The sequence below is a fragment of the Aythya fuligula genome, chromosome 19 (assembly GCF_009819795.1).
Source record: "Aythya fuligula isolate bAytFul2 chromosome 19, bAytFul2.pri, whole genome shotgun sequence".
Lineage (NCBI taxonomy): Eukaryota > Metazoa > Chordata > Aves > Anseriformes > Anatidae > Aythya > Aythya fuligula.
Genome location: NC_045577.1, coordinates 4,380,185 through 4,404,120, shown reverse-complemented (window position 1 = coordinate 4,404,120; position 23,936 = coordinate 4,380,185). Strand labels below are relative to the sequence as shown.

At 64.1% G+C, this 23,936-nt stretch overlaps 1 protein-coding gene across 1 annotated transcript; it reads left to right on the top strand.

The window, feature by feature from the left end:
* Positions 1–9,886: 9,886 nt before the first annotated feature.
* On the top strand, positions 9,887–22,024 carry FIBCD1 (fibrinogen C domain containing 1). The gene is made up of 7 exons (XM_032200364.1): positions 9,887–9,958; positions 14,544–15,020; positions 15,833–15,992; positions 16,613–16,749; positions 20,947–21,043; positions 21,306–21,485; positions 21,709–22,024. The coding sequence occupies exons 1-7, from the start codon at positions 9,887–9,889 to the stop codon at positions 21,966–21,968; spliced, it is 1,383 nt and encodes a 460-aa protein (XP_032056255.1). The 3' UTR covers positions 21,969–22,024.
* Positions 22,025–23,936: the final 1,912 nt, after the last annotated feature.

Below are 23,936 nucleotides of genomic sequence, written 5' to 3'. Positions count from 1 at the left end.
CACAGGGTGGCCAAACCAGACCCCAGATGGCCACCAAACCCCTTCAGCAAGGAATACCAATTGCACACACACCCTGTGCCGGGAGGGATCCCACTCAGGCCCATGGCACCCTGCACCAGCCCCGTTCCACACTGGGTGCATTAGCAGAAAGGGGGTGCGCAGGGGAACCCCGCCACCGCCCCCGCTCTGCCCACAGAAACACGGGCAACTTAGCCCTCATCTATAATTTAAGCTCCCTCCCTCTCCCTTCCACTCTTATTTATTTTATTCTCCTTCTCTGTGTGCGCTGCGGGGAGAAAGCACCGGAGGGGAGCTGTGAATCAGAGGTCTCGGGCAGCAGCGCCGCTTCCAAGCCCCATTAACATATATTGACCTGGCCCTGACAGCTCCGCCGGGGGGGGGGGTGAATTTCCCAGTGCCGAGCCTTGCCTTGATGCCTGGGAGCCGATGGCAAAGCCACTGCTGGGCTCTGGGGAAGAAAATGAAGAGGGTTTGCAGCTTGGTGTTCGCCCTGAGCATCTCTGCCACCAGCCTGCATGGGTGAGGCTCGCCAGGCGCGCTCCGGCTGCCAGCTGGGTGCTGGAGAGGTGCTCTCACGGCATGGGTTTGGCACCCCACAGCCACCACATCCAACTTCAGGCCACAGGAACAGGAGCAGAGCTAAATAACCTTTTTTTTCTTCTTCTTTTTTTTTTTTTTTTTTTTTTTTTTTTTTTTTTTTTCCTGAGAGCAAGATGCTGGAGCCAACTTTCCTGCACTATGAAGCCTTCCATGTTTGGACAGTGACTTCTGGCAACAAAACCTGACCACACAGATGTGTCCCCTTCCCACAGGAGAGCTTCACCCCAGCCGGGATGAAGAGCTAAAGCAGGCTGTGGGAAACCACTTGTCCTTCAGGACATGGAAGAGCTTGGACAGGGATGCCCAAGAGAGGAACCAGAGCTGGGAATTTCCCCATTTCCCCCAGTAGAGCAGGGCCTGACCTCAGCTGAAGCCCTCTGCACCCAGAAGGGTTTTCTCTTTGGTCCAAGCGAGGTAGAGACGTGGTGACCAAGGCTCCTGCGTCCAGGCACTACCCAAGCTGGCCTCGCGGCCCAGGAGCCTCCTGCCCTGGCACAGACCTGGCACCTCGTAAGGGTTAAGAGCTATGGAGGTGGTGGGGAGAAAATGTTCTTCTGATTTGCTTAATGAACGTTAATTAAGAAGACAGAAGATAGCAGATTCCTTCAGGGTAGAGATGAAAGGCCCGTTAATTAAATCTGGAGAGAGCGCGCGGGGCCGACTGATCCTCCTCCTGATCAGATCTGACAAGGCAGGCACCGGGGCGGGAGCGAGGTGTGCGAGACACCGCAGCTCCATCCCTCCCATGGCCCCAAACAGAGCCAGGACAGGGATGGTGTGAGCGTGGCAGGGCTTTGGGGGGCACCTGGGCACGGGCACAAGCTTCACCTTGACCTGGTGCCACCACCTGGAGGGCAGAGGTGGCTCCGTAACATGGGCACCACGAGGTGGACACCACGGGCACGTGCTTGGCTTCCAGCAGATCCTTCCCCAGAAAGGATGAGCTGCCCTCCCTGTAGCTGAGTATGAGGCTCCCGTGGTGAGCTCCATCCCGAGGAAGAGGACAGAGGGTTTGGTCACCAGGATTTGAGTATGGGATGCAAACAGGTGCTGTGAGTAGCTTGGGAAGCTCTGGCACCCCAAGATACCCCAAGGGGAAAGCCCACTCAGCCCGGCAGCCCCTCTCCTCCTCACCCAGCCCTGGGATTTCCACCCTCCTGGAGCAGCTCCTGCCACCAGCAAGTTCCCCAAATTGCCTTTTCTGCCCACAACCCACACCCACAACCCCTCACCAGCTTCTAGCCCACGTCCACTTCTAAAAGCAGAGCGGCTCAGCACCCCAAATGGCACCACTGGAGGGGCAGCAGCCCCACCTCCCTGTGCTGCATCCTCCAGGGTGGCATCGGGACCGTGCTCCATCCTCCTGCTCCAAGCACGTCCTTCCCCCTGTGATGGTTGTGGGATTAGAGGCAGGTTTTTCCAGCACAGCTGCAGAGCTCAGCTTCTCCCTGGGCACACCGAGGTGGGCACAGAGCGAGCATCTCCAGCACCAGGGGCTTCGCAGCGGGGTGATGTGGTGGCCCTGGGCTGGCACCCTGTCCTTGGCTCCGCAGGGAATGGGACGAAGACCCCAGTGAGCAGGAGGTGGCGCGTGGAGAGTAAATAACATCTGGAGCATCCCTTCATTGTGGCGGCTTATTTTGTAAACCTGAACTTTGTGAAATGTCATGAAATGGAGAAATGGGAGGCCTGGGATGAGTAAATCTCCATTAGAAATTCCCCAGGACGGCGGCAGTCACATTCCTGCTCGGTGATGGCACGTCACACAGCCCAGCCTCGTCTCGGGAAGTAGGGCCGTGCGTGGCGCTGATTGCAGAGCGTATTTAATTAAGGCTGCCATAAATACAGCGCAGGCGATGCCAAGCAGACCGCGCCGTGGCAGGATGCTGCGGCGCTGCAGGAAGTTTTGCCAAGGCAGGAGAGGAGGGAGAAGGGAGGCAAACCCCGGCTGATCTCTTGCCAGGTCCCTGCCTTGCCGTAGCATTTGTGCATCTCAGGGGGCGAGAGGAGGATGGGATGGGGACATGCTCCCTTTCTGGGGCTGACCGTGCCCAGATTTTCTCCACGCCTGCCAGACAGAGAAGAGAAACCTCCCAGCTTCTCTCAGCCTGGCCAGGTCCCCATCTCACGCACAAACCGAGGGTCCCAGCCCAGGGTCCTGAGGTGACACCAAGCTGTGGCTGTCCCCCGCGCACCCATCACTCATCTCCTGTTGGCTCAGGACATCAGGACCACGAGCTGGGGCAGTGCAGGACCAGCTGGTTTTAGGGTACAGCCAAAAATGCCCTCTCCCTGCTCGAGTCCATCCGTAGCTTAACGACCCCCGCAGAAGAGCTTGGGAGTCCCTAATCGCCCATCACATTACGGCTGCTCACCGAGGCCAACCAGCACAAACCTCCCTGCAGCCTCTCTAATTAACGAGCAGGAGCTGAGGCTCTCCCAGCCCAAAAGCAGCATCTGGGCTAAAAGGGGCGGCCTCCCTTGATAAAGCCCCTTAATGGGATGTTGGCATCACCTGAGGCCACCTCATCTGCTAAGGAGGCTCAGCTGTCCATCCTGCCCTGCCTCCCCATGCTAGCCCACCTGTCTGTCCATCCGTCTGTCCGTCCCCACTGCAGCAGGAGCCACGGACGTGCCTGGCACGGCTGCCCCCTACCCCCGTGCCATGGTCCCGAGCCCCGGGCGCATCCCCGTTGTACCCCAATACCACGGGGTACCCCGTGTGTCCCCGCTGCCAGGAGGGGGGTGACAGCTGAGCGGCACAGATGCCACCAGATGGTCACCCCAGACAGATTCCCAGCTAAACCCATAACCCAGGGAAGGAACCGGAGCCCCCTCGTTCACCAAGTGCCCCCCCCCAGCCTGGTGTCACCTCCATGAGCTGCGAGCGCTCGGCGACAGCCCCCAGCCCTCGCCACCCACACGAGCTGCTGCAGGATGCTCCGTGACAAATCAGGAGCTGTTGTCGTACCTTAGACTTTAAAGCAGGAGAAATAACCCCCATAACGTGATCCACCGTGTCCTTATCCCACTGTGTGGTGCCCCTCATTCCCCTGGGAAGCGGTGCCCGATCCCATTTCCACAGGGATTTCAGCCGCCAGCAGCCGAGAGCAGGGACAAACGCTGGGGGAAAAGCTGGGGCCACCCCGATGTCACTGGGAGCCCTGCGTGGCTTTGTCCCCCCCCACCAGCGGCTGAACTGGGAGGCTCTGGTGACGACTGGGAGCCCAGGGGAGGCAGCGCATCGCTCCGGGCTGGACACCCCTGGAGATTTCCACTTGGAGCGGGACTCAAATCCTTCTGTTTCGTACCCAAAACGCCTGCTGCTCCCGATCCCCCCTCCAGCCCCAGAGGCTGGATGCTCGCTGGTAATCCCGCACCATTTATTTTCATTGGCTGACACAAAAAAAGTGCCGTCAGAAAGGCAGTGTTAGCTAAGCTGGCTGGCGTATAAAACGTTGCTTTAATTGTATTTTATTTGGCAATAAGAAAACAGAAGCAGCAGCAAACCCTCCAGATATTCCCCCTTCCCCCAACCCCCCCCCCCATTTAAAATTTCAATTTGGTAATTTTATGACTGTATTTTAGATAAAGCACAACAAAGCACATTAAAGGAAGAGAAGTGATTTATCCTTTTCAGCGCTCCCTGATCTGTGGACGCGTTTCCCAGCCTGTAAATATTAAGGCATTAAGAAAAAAATCTATTTATTTTTTTTTTTCCTTTTTCCCCACATCAAATATTAACTTCCAACCAACAAAATGCTATTTTCCCAGCCCTTGTTTCCAGCCTTCTGAACCCGAAATGAAAGGATTGGGAAGCACTGATGATCCCGACTGTAACGGGGACGGCAGGAGATTCACAGCCAGCCTGGCCCTGGGCGTCCCCCTGCGCCCTGCCGCGATTTTACACTTTCAAGGACGTTTTCATTTGCAGAGAGGTTAGGAGCAGAGCCACTTCGCCGCCGCTAATCCACTTCCCCACGAAGGGCTGGAATTCGCCTGGTGTTGAAGCCAGGGGGCTGCCTTCCCCTCCCGGGGCTGGGCAGGAGCTGCGAGGTCTGGCCACGATTTGGGGTTCCCTGATTTATTTTTTTTTTCTCAGCGTCTCCAACGTGCTGCCTGCTGGGAGGACGAAGCCTTCCGATACAGGTTTAGACACCAAATCTCTGCCATCAAAGCATAAACCCGAGGATTTGAGCCTCGTACAGGCAGCCCAGCCATGCAGCACGAGCACCTTTCCCGTATCGCTGAGGGTTTGTGCAGGGGGTGAGATCCCTGCTGGACCCCACCGATGTCTCCGGAGCCACCGGGTGCTGCGTGCGCCAAGGGGGGGCCGGGGAAGCAGGGCCCGGTGGAGGGAGGCAAAGCAGGGGAGTTGCTAGGAGATTTCGGGCTTTAGGATGCTGGCTGCGATGCTCAGCCAATGGAGGAGTCCTCTGACGAGTAATCTGCTAATTGGGGTTTCATCGAGTGCCGCTTTGGAGCGGGAATGGGGTTGGGGATGGCCGCGGGCACGGCTGGGCCGTCCCTTCTCCTGCCAGCCCTGGCCGACCCCTCCCTGCCCTGCTCCCGAAGTTTCAATTAAAACCCCGGAATTAATCTCCCGCAATAAACTCGGTTGCTATCGCAGCTTGCGTCTGGGACTCGTAATCACTTTTTCCTGCGCACGGAGCAATTAAGCAGAGAGACCTCGCTGGCTGGGCTGGGAGCCCCCGGCCGGGGCTGCGCGGGCACCCGGGGTTGTTCCTCGCCAGCTCCAAGCCCCTTCCCCGGGGAGCTGGGGGAGGCAGCGCCGCCTCCCCGGCACCTGCAGATGCTCCTCCAGATGGCCCGGGCTGCTGCTCTTCATGCAGGAGAAGGTTTTAAATTAAAACCTTGCCTGTGCTGTGCTTTCAGGAGGCTTTTTTGGCTGTTTGGGTGGTGGTGTTTTTTTTTTTTTTTTTTATGTACATACATATTTTCCCTCCTCGCTTTCCGGAGCTGCGGCCCATTTGCTGGCAGTAATTATAGATGGGAGGCAGCGAGGAGGGGATGAGAGGGGGGGGGACACCCTGGGGGACACAGGAGGGGCAGGAGGGTGCCCCAGAAACCCATCCCATAGGGTCCCCCAGGGCTCTGCCCCAAATCAGAGCCTTTTCACAGCCTGACCCTGCGTGCCAGCCCCACACCCAGCGTTTGGCCCCCAGCTTTGCTTGGAGGGGATGGGGGGGACCCAGGTGCCCCGCTGCACCCCAAGCCTGGCAGAGGGGCGAGACCTGCGTGGGGGCAGGTTTGGCCCCCCCCCCCCCCCCCCCCCGGGGTCTCCAGGATGCCAACTCTTCACAGAAAGGGCGGATTACAGGGAATCAGCTCCAATCGATAACTCTGCCGCGGCAGAGAGCGGCGAGAGCAAGCAGTGGGAAAAAAAAAGGAACAAAAAGAGACTTCTCACTCGGGGAGGATTTGGGGGTTTTGTTGTGTTTGGAGAGGGAAAAAAATGGAAAAAAAAAAAAAAACTGAGAAAGGGCTGCGCAGAAAGGCACAAAGGGCTGGCACTGGGTGCACAGCGGGCTCCTGCCGGTGCTGTGCTCCCTGGGGTGCAGGGGCACGGCCCTGCTGCTGCCCATCGGGACCCCCAAAATGTGTGGAGAGCACATGGGAATGGGTGGGTACGGTTGACACGAGTCTGCGCCCAGGACAAGGGGGTTGGCTCCTTCCTTCCCAGACCGGGGCAGCCACAGCGAAACCCTCCTGGGGAAACCCCACCCAAAGAGCGACCAAACTGGGGGCTAAAAGAGTTTTATTTTGCAGTCCAAATATCTTGCAGGCAGTGGAGCTGAAGAGATGCTCGGGGATGCTGGGGCCACCTCAGCCTCCCTCTGAGAGATGCTTTGGTTCTCCCTTTTCCTCGTGGCCCCACCAAAACCTCTGGCACTGCCATTAATGGGGTGCCAGAGCATCCCTGCGCCCCAGAAAGACAGGAGATGACCCCCCTGTGGGCTGCTGTGCCTCCAGCCCCAGACACCTCCTTGCAGGTAGCCCATCTCCTTGTCTGAGCCGTCGATTGCTGATGGCTCTGATGGAAAGAAATCCCCCTGGCACGGCGAGTGGCATCGCTGAATGCTGGGCAGGGCGCAGGACGGGCTCCGGCCACAACCTCTGGCAAGGCTTGGCACCGGGGGACAGGAGCTGGGGACCCCCACAGCAAAATTCACAGTGGGGAGAGCAGCTGGGGGGGGGGCTCCCAGTGGGTTTTGGTGAGCCCAGCTTCGAAGCACGGAGGCGGGCAGGGGGCATCCCGGCGCTCCCCCCGCGGCTGCTTGGGATGAGGCTCACGCAGCTCCTTTGCATTCTGCGCTCTCGCCAGCCGCGCGGCGCAGGGGCGAAGATCTTTGAAGGAGCTGCCCTTTCATTATTAATATTATGATGATGTCTGACGCCGTGTGTGTGCAGCGACGGCTCTCCGGCTCTGATGGCACGCGGCCAAGGAAAGCGCGCGGTTACCCGGGGAGGTGGCGGCCTCCAGGCAGCCCCCCCCCAAACCTCCCCAACCCCAGCACAATCGGTGGGGAAATGGCTGCGAGATGCAGGATTCTGTCCCCAAAACCCACAGGTTTCAAACCCTGCTGGGACCCACCAAAATCCAGCCCCGTCTCCGGCGCCGTGTTGTGCCGGGCACGCAGAGCGAGTGCTGGCTGATGGTGGCGAGGGGCAGCACGGCTCCGAGCCCTGTCCCATGTGTCCCCTGCTCCCTGGGGGTCTCTGTCCCCACAGGGGACACGGCCACCCCGCACGGAGCCAGCCCCTGCCGGCCACGATGCACAGCAGCTCTGCTCGCCGCCTTCAACAACTGCACGCAAGACAGCATCCAAAAATTTTCCTTAAACACCGTATTTTAGCGCACAGAGCTAATCCCAAGATCCTTTGGTAATTTTTTTTTTGCCCCAGGCTGAGCCCAGGACCCTCGGGCAGCAGGGGCAGAGCCTGTTCGGGGCGGGGAAGCTCCAGCAGGAGCCGCAGCTCCCAGCAGGACCGGCATCCTCACATCAAACACTTCTCCCGTTTTCACCCTCAGGCCACAGCCTGAGACATGAATCATCCCCTCCTTGCGTGGATCGATCCGGGCTGGGCTGCCGGCAGAAGCCCCCTCCCCACCTCACCAAGCTGTTGCCGTGCCACAGGCATCCCCCCGGAGCTCTCCCAGCCCCACGGTGCCCGGCCAAAGCCTTCACCCTAGCCCTGGGGTGCTCCATGGCACCCCGCACAGCTCTGGGGGGCGGGGGCCAGGACCACTTTGTCTGGGCAAGCTTTTAAAAATTAAATGTTGGGGATAAATGCAGTACCCCCAAGAGGAGCCGGGGTGAAGGAGCTGCAGGCCTGTGAGCCCAGGAGGGGATGGGGATGGAGCTGTGGGGTTCAGCCAGCCAGGGTGCCCCCTCTCACATCCCCAGTGCCACATCTCCAGGCAGAGCCCGTGACGGGTGACACGAGGTGACACAGCTCGGCGTGAGTCAGCGATGAGCATGGCCAGCATCCCCACCGGCCCCTCGTTCGTGCACGGGCAGGGCTCCCCAAAAAAACACGCGCCTACAAGGACCGGGCAGCCACGCGCCCTGCACCCGCACCCTCACGGGCACCCAACCCCTGAGCATCCTGCCCCCTGCCAGCACCCGTGCCCACGCTGGGGGTTGTGTCAAGGTGTGTTTGGGCTGCAAATTAAACGCCAGCTCCCTGCACAGCCCCGGCTCCCGCTGCAGAAAATGAGTTGCTGGACTTGGAGAGGGTCCAGTTGTGCAGCTCGCCGTGCCTAACACCGAGGGCTGACAAGCCACTGAATCACTCCTCCCCGCGCTGCCAGGCCACATGAAGCCAAGACACATTTCTTTTTAATGATAAGTTTTTATTGTTCGGAGTTCAGCTCTAACAGCCTCCGGGGACTTCCCTGCTTAATGGGGGGGACATGAACCCGCCACTGGTGCAGCGAGCTGCCCGGTCTCAGCTGCAGCGAGGAGCCCTTGAGAAGCCACCGGCGGGGAAGGAGCTGGGCTGTGGCCACCAGCAGCACCCAGTAAATCCGCACAGCATCACCAGGACCATGGGCATTTTTTGCTCCTGGCCAGGGGACAGCGGGCACTCGGGTACCCACGGCTCAAGGTGCCGGCCTGGGGGTGCTTCCCCTTGTGCCCCCCTTGCTCAGAGGTCTCCGGGGGCTTGTCGGCAGTGAGGGAGGGAGCAGCCCCCCCTTTCCCCAGCAGGGCTGAGCCCTCTGTGCTCTCAGGATGCTCCTCCGAAGCTCTTAGCAGCGCTCCTGCCCGCAGGTCAGACGAGCGGCGGATGAAAGATTAAAAGGGAGGTGCCGCCAGGGTACGGGAAGGAAAAAAAAAAACAAAAACCCACAGCCCTGCTCCGAGAGGTGGCGGGAAGTCAGGCCGGCGCTGCCGCTTTGGGCTGGAAACGCCAGGGTTTGGGCAAAACGCCCTGCTTGTGGTGCTTTGGTGGGCAGCTCCAGGGGGTGGGGGCAGTGCTGCTGCCCCCCCCAGCCAGCACTGGGTTTTGTAGCAGGTCCCTTTTGGCTCCCAAGGCTATTTGGGGGGGGATCCAGATGACCCCCACTCTGCCCAGACCCCCTAAGGGACACCCCCCCCCGTGGGGCAGGGTGGCACCGAGCCCCCCGAGCTGCTGCCCCCAGCACCACGGCCTTGGGAATGGGGTTGGGGGGGCCACGCACCCAGCACCTGCCCCTCCCCATAGCCCCAAGGGGGCAGGGGACACCCCAAAACCCCCCCTCGCCACCCTGCTCCGAGCCCCTGCCTTACCTGCTGCGCCTCCTCCGGCTGCGCCAGCAGCAGCCGGGCTGTCCCCGGGGGGGGGGGGGGGGGGCTTCAATCCGGAGTGACTCCGGAGCGGCTGGAGCGGGGTGGGGGGCACACAGAGGAGCCCCCATCATAGCAGTGCCTTGGGGGGGGTGAGGGTGGGGGGCAGCGGTGGGACCAGAGGGGGGGGCACCCCAGGGTGTGTGTGTGGGGGGGGCACCGCTCGCCCCTTTGCCCCCTACCCACGGCCGGAGAAAGGGGGGGGGGGAAAGAGGGGCGGGCGGGGCTGCCGGGAGGGAAGACCCACCCCCGCGTCCGTGCCCGTGGCCTCCTCCCTCCTCTTCCTCCCGTCCTCCTCCTCCTCCTCCTCCTCCTCCTCCTCCTCCCGCTCCGGCTGCGCGGCGGCGGCGGCGGCTGCGGGGCTGCTGCGCCCGGGGAGGGGGCTCGGGGACTTGGCCCGAAGTTGCGGCGCGATGGGGAACGAGCGCTGGAAAACCATGGGAGGAGCCTCGCAACTTGAGGACGGGCAGCAGGAGAAAGCGCAGGTACGGGGCGAGCCGGGGGCGGCGGGACGGCACCCGGCAGGGGGAGGCGGAACGGGGTGTGTGGGGGGGGCCCCCTCCCCAACTTCTCGCCCTGGGCAGCCCCGCTTGTGAGAGGCTCCCCCCCCCGCCTTGAGGCGAGCATCCTCATCCCGAAAAGGACCCAAAGGGAGGCTCCGGGCTCGCTGCCTCCCGTGAAACCCCCCCCGCGGTGCTTTATTTCCAGCCGGGGGCGCATCCCTCCGTGCGCCGTGGCCGCTCCGGGGCTGTCACACACAACGCCGCTGCTCCACCGCTTCGATCACCTCCAAAATCACCTCCTGGAGGGGATTTGGCGGCCGTGCTGCAGCCAGAGCCGGCTGCATGCCTTTATTTCCTCACCCCCCCTCCCTCCCCATCCTGCCCCTCTCCTGGGCAGCAGGCGGCCGGGTTTTGGGGGACAGGCCGGTGGGGTGCGGAGCGGTGGTGGCAGAGCGTGGGTGACACACGGGTGCCCGTGCGTGTGCCAAAGGCTGCTTGCTCCAGCAGCCAGGCGTGTGTCGGTTCCCCCAGCCGAGCCCGAAGCCGTGGGGCAGGCAGGGGGGCACGGCTGGGGCACGTGGCTGCCTCGCACCCCGTGCCAGGCAGGGCTGGGGGCGAAGGCGCACGGTGCGTGGGCAAACAGGGCTGCAAAGGGCTGGGGGAAACCAAGGAGATGGTCCCGACACAGCCCGAGAGGCAGGGATGGAGCTGGGAGCAGGGAGGCAGCAGCAGCAGCCTCTATCATCTGGCTTCTCTCCGCACCCCGCTGCCCGGAGAGGGTCTGCGGGGAGCAGGCACAGCGGTGGCACGCTCGTCCCCACGTCCATCGCTTGCTTTTCGCCCTCGCCTTCAATGGCTCTGGCCCCACACGGGGCTGGATGGCACAGCCTGGAGCTGTTTGGGCTTTGCAGGGGAGGCAGAGTTTGCTCCCAGCTCCCCGAGGCTCCAGCAGAGAGCTGTCCCTGCGCGCTCACCCGCAGCCAGGCAGCTCCTCTCCCCGCGCCGTGCTGCGCTGTAGGAGCAGCAGCAGCAGGCTGGGAGCACGGAGGAGAGCAGGTAAAAGGATTCAGCTCCATGCTGGGTCTGGGAGAAGCCTGGCAGGGTGCTGGGACGGGCAGGGAGCACAACAAGGTGCTGGGACACGTCTCCAGCACAGCCCCGAGCCCCACGGGGAGCAGCTCTGTGCAAAGAGGGGCTGGAGCGAGGCTGCTTCAGCCTGGAGGGGGGCAGGGGAAGAGCAGGACAAGCAGCTGGGATGCACAAGGAGCTGCCTGAGCAGCAAGCCCTGCCTTTGGGTGGGGATGGAACAGCCCTCACTGTCCTGGGGCTCCTCTGGGGCCAGATGGCCCCAGCAGCATGGGGTGGCTGATGGAAATCGTGCTGAGAAGCACCCCTGGGAGCCTGGATCGGACCCAGCTGGGGCACGGCTCACAGGGGAGCCCCCAGCAGTCGCTGCCCCCGTCCCAGAGCTCTCCCTGTGGCCCTGCCTGGTGAACCCACAGCAAAGAGCAGCGGCTGCTGGAGCAAAGGGCGCCTCCTCCTCCAAAAACTGCCCCATGGCAAAGCTCAGCCTCTCCCAGCACTGCTCTACGTCCTCAGCTCCATCCCCATCCCGGCTGCCCGGGGACAACCAGCAGCTGCCCTTCCCTCCCTGTGGCTCTGCTCCGGCTGCGTGTGCTGGAGCTGGTGCATCCTGCGCCCAGTGTGGCCACGTTTTGGGCACTGGTGCTGCTGGGACCACCCCACGGGCACAGCGGCCACGAGTGGAGACACCAAACCAGGGCTCGGGGTGCAGGAGCTTTTGCTCCCCACCCATGCTGGCTCTCCAGGGTGCTTCAGCCCTTCTGAGGGCCAAAAAGGAGCAGGATCCTCAGTGCCAGCTCCTTGGGGCTGCCTTCTCCGTGCTCCACATGCATCCAGCATGAGGGGAACCGGCCTTGGCCTTGGCTCAGGAGGGGAGCAGTGGGTTTGTTCCGACTGTTCCCAGCCCCACTGCCATCAGACATCAGCTCGGAGGCCACCGGCTGCAGGGATCTGTACACGAGGCCACCCTGGGCACCGCCATCCATCTGCCAAACTTCGCTCTCCTCCGTGGCTCGGTGCCCGACTTCCCAGGGGGATTCTGCACCCACGGGGGGCAGAGCAGGGACTGGCACCACCACGGCCTCGCAGCCCAGCACCCCGAGCAGGTTTGCAGGTGAAGCAGCTCCACTCGCTCCTTAGGAAGAAGTGATTTGGGGACATCAGGAGCTCCAGCCTGATGGCAAGGGGGACACCAACGAGCAGGGTGTTGTCCAGCAAAGGGATGTCCTACAGCTGCCCAAAAGCTCAGCAAGAAGCTCCACGAGCTCCAAATCCTGCAGTGGACAGCAGAATCCCTCGGAGCCCTGAGGGACGAGGTGTCTGCAGGGCTCCATGCTGGGATCTCTCTCTCTGCTGTGGTGCTGCCGAGTTTGGGGTGGGGGCTCGGGGGACCCCCACCCAGCCGGGAGCGCTCCTGGTGCCGCTGGCTGAGTTTCCCTTCCTCTCCCCACCGCAGGTTGCCAGGTAACACAACCTGCCAGCGAGATGCTGGGGGCCCTGTAAAGCTGTCACCGCACGGCTGCGAGCAGAGGGGCCGTGTGTCCCCCCCCCGCTGCCCCCCGGTGCCGGGGCTCGAAGGCTGGAGAGGAGCTGGGTGGGTGCAGCTCCTGGGCAGAGCCTCAGGCTCGTGGTATCGGAGCCCACGGGGGATTTGTGGCCGTGGGAAGCAGCACATCAGCCGGGTGGCTCCGTGGATGGAAGCCCTTCGCTGGCAGCCGGGTCCCTCGGGGGTCCCAGCAGGACATCAGCGAGGGGGGGGGGACACAGGGTTGGGAGCAGCCCCGTGCAGGACAGGAGGGCGCAGAGCTGGGGGTGGGACAGGCGTGGTGGCACTGTCACTGCTCATCCCGCAGGTCCCCAAATATCCCACCGAGTGCCTGTGCTCAGCCTCCATCCCCATCCATCCCCATCCTTTTGGCTTCTGTGCTCGCAGGGGACGGGTCCCAATCGTCCCCATGGGGTTGCCAGCGATGCCCCCTGCCCCATCCCATAGGCAAAAGCACTTCGAGGATGAGCCCCCCAGCTCCTGTCCCTGTCCCCACCCCGTGTAGAAGCACACAGCACCCCCCCAGCTTGCCGAAAGCTCCCCTTGATGCCGTGACATTTCCTCCTGACGCACACAGCAGGAGGCTTTGGGGCTGCCTCCTTACAGTGCTCCCTGCGGGGTGGCTCCCCCCCAGCCCAGCGTCGTTCCCATCACCAGAGAACAAACCCTGGGCATCCCCCAGGGCTGGGGGGCAGCCGTGGGGCCCCCCCGAGCCCTCCCCATCCACCGCAGCTGGGGTCACCTTAATGCAAATGGTTGCAGGAGCGTGAGTGAAGGGTGCTTGAAGGAAGGTGTCACTCCAGATAGATGCGCACGGGAGGGGGACAGGGCCTGGGAAATCTTTGCAGATGCAGCAATTTTCCTCTCATTCCCGGAGAAAGTAGTCTTTGTCTCTGCGAATCGGCGGCTTTTCTGGCAGCCCTGCAATTCCTTCTGACAGCTGCGGCCGGGGTCAGGGGAAAATCACAGCCTCTGTCCCGCAGGTGGGATGGGAACGGGGCGGGGGGGAGGCAGCATCACGCTCCGTGGGGCTGTGCGAGGAGGAGAGGCTCTCCCCGTGAGCCGAGGGCTTTGGGAGCTGCCCTGCTCCTCTCCAGGGACAGGGACGATGCAAAGGGGACGGGAACGTGGGGCTCCCTGGAGCAGGGAGCTCCCCGCTGGGAGCAGGTCCCCGTGGTGCTCAGCGTGGCTCCAGCTGGGGACGTCCCCTGCTCACCTCTCCCCTCCCTGCTTTCCCCAGGGCTCACAGGAGGTGTTTTTTCCCCCTATTTCTCCCCAAATTCGTGCACGCCCAGGGCAGCCGGGAGCCCGCACGCACCTCCCTGGAGCTGGGGCTGTTCTGGCTGAGCATCGCCTGTTCAATAAAACATGCGAGCGGCAGCACGCGGCCGCGGCACCATTCGCTCTCGTTATTATTTCATACCCCCCGTCTCCCAGGCGGTTTTAGCAGCTTTGCTCACTGATCTCACCCGTGCCCCTCCAGCCCTGGCAGAGCCTCAGGAGCTCCCCGGGGGGTCCTTGGGGTCCCCGTGTCCCCCCCCTCTCCGGTGCACAGCGTCACCTCCCTCGCTGCTGGACCCGTTGCGGAGGTGTGGGTCCAACCCATGGGCGCGGATGCGAGCCACATGGAGAATGCCACCCCGCAGGAAAAACCCACAGCCTGGCCTCCCCGCTGTCCCCTAGGTGCCAACCACCCCACTTCTCCCATGGGGTCTTCTGGGGGGGCTGCCTGCCCAAAAACAGGGCACGAAGGCAGAGCCCCCCCTCCGGGCTTCACATGGGGCCAAAAGCGCCCTGCAGTGGGTGCAAACCCCGGAGCTGAGCCCAGCTCCTGCCCCCTGAGGGCCTGAACCCACCTCGTGGCGGAGGGGCAGCGGGGTGGGGGGTCCTGAGGTCCACCCGGACGGGTCCCGATGGCATCTGTCTGTGTCCCCCCAGAGGATGAGCTGCGGGTACGTCCTGTGCACCGTGCTGCTGTCGGTGGCCGTCCTCCTGGCGGTGACGGTGACGGGGGCCATCCTCTTCATCAACCACTACCACGCGCCGGGCACCGAGCCGCCCCCCGTCATCAGCACCAACCCCGAGGAGGCCAACGCCCTGGTCACCATCGAGAAAGCCGACAGCTCCCGCATCAACATCTTCATCGACCCCAACTGCCCCGACCAGGCGGGCGGCTTCGGGCGCCTGGAGGGGCTGCAGAGCTCCCTGCTGCGCGCCCTCTCCGACCACGACGCCGAGGCCAAGGCCGCCAAGGGGCAGCAGAAGGCCCTGCTGGTCACCGTGGCCGACGAGGTGGCCAAGCTGCTGGCGCACGCCGCCCAGCTGCGCGCCGACTGCGACGGCCTCAAGAAGGGGCACAGTGCCATGGGGCAGGAGCTCAGCGCCCTGCAGGGCGAGCAGGGCAGGCTTATCCAGGTGGGTACGGCTCCACGGCGCTGCTCGGGGACCTGGAGGTCCCCAGGATTGTAGGGCACGGCCCCTGATCTGTGTAGAGGGAGCAGCTCCAGCGGAGAGGAGCTGGGGGTGATGCAACACCGATGGCTGCAGCCTTTTAGGGTCCCCGTGCACAGCTCCCTGCTCCAGGTCTGGCTCAGCACCCCTGGGCGTACCCAAACGGGCAGCAGGACCGTGCTGGGGATTTCTCCCCTCCCTGCTCACCAGCCACCCCCCTGCCCTCCCCAATTCACCATCCCAACCCCTCCTGGGCGGCACCAAAACCTTACCCGGGTAGGGCAGAGCTGCCGCGACGCTGCGGGTCCCGCTCACGGCTGGCTGCCCGTCCCTCTGTCACCTCCTCAGCTCCGCTGCCCTGCTCCCGCCTGCCCTCACCTCGCCTGCCTCTCCCTGCCGGGTCACCTCGGGGGAAGGCAGAGCCGGTGGCTGGCTCAGGACACGGCTCCTGCTGCCACCCCCAGGTCCCCCGGGGCTGCTCCCTGTGCCCACCCGCGGGGCGGCAGCACCGGCACACCAAGGGCCGGGGGTTTCTCCAGCCTGGAGAAGCCCCCACCAGGCTGCAAAGCACCCAAAGGGGCTGTTTGACGTCTCCTGTGGCTTTTGTGTCCCCCACCTCGTGCCCTGCCTGGTGGTGTTTGGGGAACCGAGGGAGCGGGCAGAGCATCCGCGCTGCATGGGGACGGAGGAGCCGCCCTGCTGCGGGTGGAAGGGGCCTAAAAAAATCACACCTAACCACAACTTGTCACCTTCCCCTGTGTCCCCTTCGCCCGCAGCTGCTCTCGGAGAGCCAGGCCAACATGGCTCGGCTGGTGAGCTCCGTCAGCGACGTGCTGGACACGCTGCAGAAGGAGCGCGGCGGCGCACGGCCCCGGCTCAAGGCCGACCTGCAGCGAGCCCCGGCACGGGGAGCACGGCCCCGTGGCTGCTCCAACGGTGAGACGGGGTCCTCGTCCCACCCAGGGAGAGGGTGCTGCCATGGGGTGGCCCTCAGCACGTCCCTGCCTGGGGAAAAGAGAGGGGGAAACAAACCCGAGATGGGGAAACCAGCCTGGAGGGCACTGGGTGCGGCTGGGGGACTGGGCAGGAGGGAGATGTGCCCAGGATGGGTTTTCACCACGCAGCCCCAGCTATCCAGCCTGTGAAACCAGCCCCAAAGCCCCTTTACCCCTGCCTGTTCCCCACAGATGTGCAGAAGTGACCTTTCTCCTCCCATGGCATTCAAACCGTGGGTTGGGATGAGGCTGAGATGGCCCCGCGGCCGGCAGCACGTGTCCCTGCCCTGCCTGCGGCTGCCTCTGGCTCCCTCCTCCCCAGCTGGGACCCGCCAGCCCTGGGCATCGCAGGGGTCCTGGGGACGGTCCCTGCTCCGTGGTGGCTGCGTCCCCCCCAGCACTGCTTCCCCCGAGCCTCGGAGGAGAAGGGCTGGAAAGAGCGAGGCAACGAGAGCTGGCAGCACGGTCAAGAGCCTGGAAGAAATGGCAAGCCACGAAATTAGCTCATTAATTAACCAGCCTCCCTCTTCCTTCCCACCCCATCCCCGCGCCCCGCTCCAGGCTCCCGGCCCCGGGACTGCTTTGACATCTACGCGAGCGGACAGCAAGAGGATGGGATTTACTCCATCTTCCCCACGCACGACCCCTCGGGCTTCCAGGTCTACTGCGACATGACGACGGACGGGGGCGGCTGGACGGTGAGCGGGGCCATGTCCCCACGTGGGGACGAGGGGGCTGTGGGCTGGGGACGTCGCTCTCGGCACCGGGATGCGTCGTGGGGACGTGGGGATGAGCACCGGGACCTGGCACCGGCTCAGGACGCACTGCTGGGGTTTGGAGCTGGGTGATGGAGCCCGTCCTTCCCAGCAGGGCTGGCTCCAGGATGGGATGAAATGGGGCAAAAGGCTCTGCTTGACTCGTCCCCATGTCCTGCTGGGTGGTGTGAGCTCGTGCCAGGCTCCGTGCTGCCTTTTATTGGGTGCTGCGCACGGAGCAGGGCAGTGAAGGCAAACCAGGCTGCATGGAGCCACCAGCCCCAAGTGGGGTGCTCGGGCAGCTCCCCAAAACCAGGCTGCCCAAAATAAGGCTGGAGGGCAGCAGGAGAAATTAGCTTGTGAGCCACGAACGCCTGCTCTGCCCCCTGTCACAGCCCACATGCCCCTGTCCCTGTCCAAAGGGGGTGACCGGGGCTTTCCAGAGCATTTTTGGAAGCTCAGAGCACAGCCTCGTGCCCTCCCTGCCCCCTCCGGAGCCTGGGACGCCCCCAGCCCCAGCTCGTTTCGCCTCAGCTGACAAAGGGGCACCCCGGGGCGCCTGCAGCACTGATTAGCTCGCCTTGTCCACTTCGCTTTGCTGCAGCGCCGCGACAGCCCCGAAATCGCAGTAATGCGGCACGGAGCGGGCGGGGGGACGCAATCACAGCCCCCCGACCCAGGGACCCTCCTCAGCCAGGTCCCCTTGGGCACCCCCACCCAGGGGGGCACTGCATGGGGTGTCGGGGTGCCACCCCGCAGGGACCCAAGGGTGCTGACCCTCAGGGGCAGGCAGCCTCCCCCCCAAGGGCACGCTGGCTGAGCCGAGCCACCCCTCCAGCCCCTCCAGCTGGGCGCTCTAGGAAATAAATCCCCGCGATCTGCTTCCCCTAAGCAGCTTTGAGCAGTGCCAGGAGGGAGCTTAGCCCCCCTGCCCTCGGGGGGCTGATGAGCCTTCGGCCTCGCTCTGCCCGGAGCCCACCCCAGGCAGCAGCAACTTGTTGTGCACAGCCGGGTCGGTAGCAGCAGCTCCAGCTGGGAAAATCGAGGCACAGCACAGGCACCCTGGGTCCTGGGGGCTCACAGGAGGAAAAGGGGGACCCCCTCCTTTCCCAAGGAGCAGGGGGTCCCGGCCAACCCCACACACAGCCTCCCCCAGCCACGCGCTCAGGAACTGCCTGAAGAGCAGCCCAAGGTGATTAGCCAGCCACTCAGAGGTTTATTTAAAGCTGCTGCAGCTGGGAGGGCTCCAGCTGGGCTGGGGAGGGTGCAAAGTGAATGATTTTACCCCAGGCAGCACCACGTGCCCTGGCCTCAGCTGGGGACGACGGAGCCGAAGTCCTGGCACTGCAGGGACAGGGACCGAGACACTCGCCCCGGCTCCTTGCCTTGAGGCACAGCACCAGCCTTGTTTGCCTCCCTTTCTCTGGGTTTTTCTGCAGTGCAGGCTCCCAGGTGTACCCCCAGGGTTTGGGGGGGGACACATCCCACCCATCTCCCCTGGGGCTGGGGACATTTTGGGGTCCACGGGCACGCGCCCACGGGGGCTCCAGGTGAGCCCCGGCTGGGTGCCGTGGTGCAGAGCCTGGGAAATTTCCCTCCCCTCCTCCTCCTCCTCCTTCTCCTCCTCTGGAGCGATTACTCCTGACATTTGGGCTTATTTGCATGTGGGTGGGTGGGTGGAAGCAGCTGAATCAATTTTGACTTGGGAGCTGCTGAGCTAAGCCCGAGGCTGCAAGGGAGGCTCGGAGCCTGCGGAGACAGGGCAGGGGCAGGGCCGTGCCGATGCCCCGCTGGGAGATGAACCCAAACGGGGTCACCCACCAGCATCTCCCCGTCCCCACGGGGTCACCACCATGTCCCCTCGCCCTGAGGGTCCCCGTTTGCTCCCCGTCCCCAGGACAGCTCTGTGCAGCTCCCCGTGCCACGGCTCTGCGCCCCGCGGCACAAGGTGATGGCCACATCCAGCCCGGGGCTGGGCACCCAGGGGACGTGGGATGCTTTTTCCACTCCCTACCTTCCCCAGCTCGCTGTGAGCGACGGCAGCAATTTGGGGCCGTTTCCCGTGTGTTTTGCACAGCTGAAAAGTAGATCCTGCCAGAAAAGGGAGCTGGCAGCACCGGGGGGCACTCGCTGTGGGCAGGGCAGCACGAAGGTGGAGACGTGGGTGGGGAAGGCATTATTTTGGGGGTGCCACCAGCCTTGGGGACACCTCTGCCACCAGCTGTGCTGCGTGGCCAGGTCTCTGTCCCCCGGCGAGCGGGAGCATCCGTGCCCTGTGCTTAGAGCTGGGTTTAATTGCAGTGATGCCCACGGGCTGAGCAAACCTCGCAGCAGCAGCAGCACCAGGGCTGCGGCATGGAGACTTCCCAGCCCGGCTGCAGGCAGAGGCTGGTGCTCATTTTTTCTTTATTTCACTCACTTTTCTGGGCCCGTGCCTTCCCGGGGTCTGCCTCTCTCCGGTGAGCTCCCAATGACCGGAGGAGGCAGCGAGCCGGGGCGATGAATATTTCAGCCTGGGCTTTAAAGCGGGGAAGGAAATCCTTTTTGCTTAAGAGGGGGTGATGCATATTTCATGGGGAGGAAAGGAGCAGGGAGCCCGCGCTGTGAGCGCAGCGAGGCTGCTCCCCCAGCCCATTTCTCACCTGCAGCCCCCAGCCCGGTGCTGTCCCCACGTCCCCCCGGCAGCATCCCCCTGCGGGAGGCTCACGGCAGCATCCCCCCGAGCTGCTCACCCAAAACCATCGCATCCCTGCCTGGTGGGCGCACGCAGCAAGAGGGACAAGAGGTGAAGAGGAGGGCGCAGGAGACCCAGAAGGATCTGCAGGAGATCTGGCAACCCCTCCCCACCCCTCCCAGCACGGGCTGCGAGGTGGTTTGGAGCCTCTCAAAGCCAATTTTGGGGACCTGTGGGGCACCGAGGGCTGCTCCGGTGCCGGGAGAGCCCCGTGCCAGCCCTTAAGCTGCAGGCGCCTCGGTAATCACCGCAGCGTGCCGAGGCTCAGCTAATGAAGCCGTGTCCCGCACGCCTTCCTGAGCACCCCACGGGCAATTGGCCTAGTTACAACCTCGGGTCAAAGCCGATTAAACGGGAGCATTGCTGTCGCCTTCCCCATGCGGCAGCGCTCGGAGCCAGCCTTGGCCGGGGAAAATCAGCTCGGGGGGCCCCCAGCCAGCCGCGCCACCCCCTCGCCTGCCAAGCGCCCAGAAAGCCCCTTTAACGGGCTTAGCCGCGGCTTCTCAAGTGCTCAACGCGGGGATAAAAATTAAGGCTCTAATTCTAGAAGGTAAGTACAGCAGGATCAGCGCCGCGCCGCGCCGAGGATGGCGCTGCCCCTGCGCAGGGCGGCTCCGGCAGCGCCCAGCCCCAAAACTGCACGGGGGGCAGGGGCTGGGGGCCACGTCCCCGTGGAGAGCAGCTCCGGGATGTGCAGTGACCAATTTAGGGGGGTAAAAATCCCACATGTGCCATGGCAGCGTGCCACGGAAGGACGGGAGCATCCTGGAGAGGTGGCACTGCTTGTGGGGACAGCCCTGGTGCTTGGGGGCTCAGCCCCCACCCCAAGCCCCCCGGCACCCCGGGGAGCTCAGCGCTGCGGGGCCGTCCCCCCGGCTTCGATTCCCCTGCAGGCAGGCTGGGGCGGCCAAGTTTAATGCAATTAATCTGGAGCTGGAGGCTTAATTACGTTCAAACGGTCGGACACAGAGCAGCGTTTTCTGGCTTGCTGTCAATAAATCAAACTCAAAATAATGATAAAAGGGGAGGAAACGCACGGGGCGTGAAACGCCGATGAGCAGACAGGAGAGGAAAAGGGGTGGCTCCGGATAGAAAAAACAGGCTGAGCCCCGAGCTGGCCCGGGTCTGGGCAGCACGGGGAGCTGAGGTGTCCCCCAGGTGGGACAGGGAGTTAAATCCTATTTGAAGCCACCCTCCTGTCCCCGGGGGGGGATAAAAACCCAGCATCGCCTGGGATCTGCTCGCTCCGGCATCCCCATGGAATAACCGAGCCCGAAGGGTTTAATTTGGGAATGAATTAATTTGTACCTGGGCCTAATGAGGCAGCAGGACGAGGAGCAGCACGGCCGGGAGCAGCTGGGGCTCGGAGCACCCCGTGGCTGACCCCCCCCCCGGTGTCTCCCCAGGTGTTCCAGCGGCGGGAGGACGGCTCGGTGAACTTCTTCCGTGGCTGGGAAGCGTACCGGGACGGCTTCGGCAAGCTGACGGGAGAGCACTGGTTAGGTGCGTGGGGGGACAGCCCCTTTGGGGCCGGATTTCCTCCGCACAGGGCTGAACCCAAACCCCCAAACGCTGCCTGGCTTTGGGGGGGGGACACACGGCACGCAGGGAGGCTGCAAAGGGGCAGCAGCAGGCAGGGAAGCTGCGTGCGCGCCCTTGGCAAGCGGAGCAGGGGCTGGGGGGGAGCTGCTGCGTCCCACCCAGTGCCCCTTTCCTGGGGGAACCCCCCCGGGTGCCCCCCGCTCACCCTGTCCCCCCGCCGCAGGGTTGAAGCGGATCCACGTGCTGACCATACAGGGCACCTACGAGCTCCGCATCGACCTGGAGGACTTCGACAACGGCACCGCCTTCGCGCACTACGGCAGCTTCGGCGTGGGGCTCTTCTCCGTCGACCCCGAGGAGGACGGGTACCCCGTGGCCATCGCCGACTACTCGGGGACGGCAGGTAGGGTGTCGGGAACGTGCGTGGCCCCACAGGGCACCAAAACCCTTTGTTGGGGCTGCATCTGCAGAGGGTTGGGAGCGGGAGAGCGGCTGCCGGTTGGGTATCGGCACAGCGGGTGAGCCCGAGCGCCCCGTACGGCACCGGGGAGCCCCACGGGGGGGGTGTGGGACCCCCAGGGAGAGGGGTGGGAAGAGCCCTTCACGGCCCCTTTCCCCTGCGGCAGGAGACTCCTTCCTGAAGCACAACGGGATGAAGTTCACCACCAAGGACCTGGACAACGACCACTCGGAGAACAACTGCGCGTCCTTCTACCACGGCGCCTGGTGGTACCGCAACTGCCACACCTCCAACCTCAACGGGCAGTACCTCAAGGGCCACCACAGCTCCTACGCCGACGGCATCGAGTGGTCCTCCTGGACGGGCTGGCAGTACTCCCTCAAGTTCACCGAGATGAAGATCCGGCCTGTCCGGGAGGAGAACTAGGGGATGGCACGAGCTCCCCCCCAGCCCCTGCCCTTCCCCAGTGCCCCGTGTCCCCGTGTCCCTGTCCTCCCAGCGCACCCCAGGCTGCCGTCCTCCCCCGGGGTCCTTCTGGAGCATCTTCCCCCAGGGCTGGCGGCTGTTTCCCCAGGTGTCTGTGTTGATCCCATGCCCCCCACTCCCTGCCGAGTTGGGTGCCCCCTCCCCGAGCCGCTTGCGGTGCAGCGGGGATTTGGGGAGCGGTGCTGGGGGGGCTGAGCGGCGAGGTCGTGCCAGGCTGGTCCCCTCTGCTTGTCCCCATGGGGGGCACGGACATCTATGAGCACCCTGGCGGCCACTTGGGGGGGACCCACAGAGCCCCCGCAGCGCTTCTGGGGATGGGGAGGGCGCTGCTGGGCTGGAGCCCCTGTGCCCATATCACCGCGCCTGCGGCTCCTTCTCTGCCCCGTGGACGCTCCCTTCTCCCCATCCCTGGTCCTGGCAGCAGGAGGGGACACGGCCAAACCTCGCTGTCCCCTCCGGGCTGGGGTGTGCAGCCGGGCTGGCCGCCTGTCCCTGCCCACGGACACCCCAAACCCACGGGCACGGCGCTGCAGGGACAGGCGCCTGCAGCCGAGCACGGCACGGAGCCGTTTTGGAGGCATGGGGGAAGCAGAGAGGAGGAGGAGGAGGAGGAGGGAGGGAGGAAGGCTCGCCTCCCAGCACCTGCCCCACGCACCCCCTCCCTGCCGACAGGACCCGCTGGGCCTCACGTTGGATTTTCACCATCCAAAAGCTGCGACCCTGCCCGAATCCCCCCGCCTCGGCCAGCACACGCCTCCCCCTGCGAGCCCCCAGCCCGGGGCCCCGCGTTCGTCTCCATCCCGATGAGCCACGGCTCTGCACCTGCAGATATTCAAAGCCTTTCGTTTCCTCAAATCCCATTAAGGTTTTGCGGAAAGCAGCCCTGAGTGGGGCTTAGCGTCTGCAGGGCCCTGATAACGGGGCTGCTGCCGCAGCCAGGCTCGGCCCCGACCCGCCCAGGGGTGCAGCAACCCTGACCCCCCGGGTATGGGTGGTGATGGGGAGAGGGAGAGGCTCTGGCAAGGACTCCAGGGGGGCTTTTGCCCCAAAAAATCCCCCAGCAAAGCCTGTGCGGGAGCAGGGAGGGGAGGGGGAAGCTGGGACCCCTGCCCCCTGTGTGATATTTCCAGCAGCAACGAGTTGAGCAGCCCCTGCACCGGACCCTGCCCCGCAGAGCGCACCCGGAGCACCCCGAGGAGGGGAGGGCTGCCCCCGCTGCCCCCGCTGCCTGGGGACTGCGGGCACCGTGAGATCAAAGCCTCGTCCTCCCGGCAGCTTTGCACTTCCCTACGTGCTCCTTTTTTTAAATCTTTCTCCTCAACGAGCTGGATGAGCCCTCTCAGCCACCAGGCGATTTTCCATCCCCCTGCCCCGCCGGGGGAGAGGGGACCCTCAGTGCTCGCCCCCCCCCCAGCTCTGCCCTTTGCCGGGGACATTTCCCTGCTCGATGGGGACGAGCTCCGAGCACAAACAGCCACCATCAGCCCAGCTCCATCCCTACCCGGGCAGCCAGCCGGGCTGGGTGCCTGAACCGAGGCGATTTGGGGAGCTCTGCGGTGCTTTTCCCAACCAACACGGGGGGCAGGAGCCCCCCAGCAGCACCCCAGGGGCTCCCGGCATCCCCGGGAAGGGCCCGCAGGGAGGGCAGCAAGGCGGCCGTGCCCCACCTTTGCTTCCAGCTCGTTTATTTCCGTGGATTAGACGTAGCCAGTTTTATAGCGTTTCCCTCCGGGGAGAAGGATCCGGAGCCCACGCTCGGTGTCCCCATCGTGGGGAGCTCCTGGGGGCTGGGGAGGGGCCGTGGTGTGCGCAGCGTGTCGGTAGCACTTCCCCGTGTAACCGCCCGTCTCAGCCAGGACTCCCAACGAGTTTGGTTTGGATGGCACCACCCGAGGTGCCGGATTCCCC

Coding starts and splice junctions, on each gene's coding strand:
- FIBCD1 (XM_032200364.1), top strand. CDS start 9,887: ATGGGGAACGAGCGCTGGAAAACCATGGGAGGAGCCTCGCAACTTGAG. Junction 9,959..14,543: donor GGCAGCAGGAGAAAGCGCAG/GTACGGGGCGAG, acceptor GTGTCCCCCCAG/AGGATGAGCTGCGGGTACGT. Junction 15,993..16,612: donor GCCCCGTGGCTGCTCCAACG/GTGAGACGGGGT, acceptor GCCCCGCTCCAG/GCTCCCGGCCCCGGGACTGC.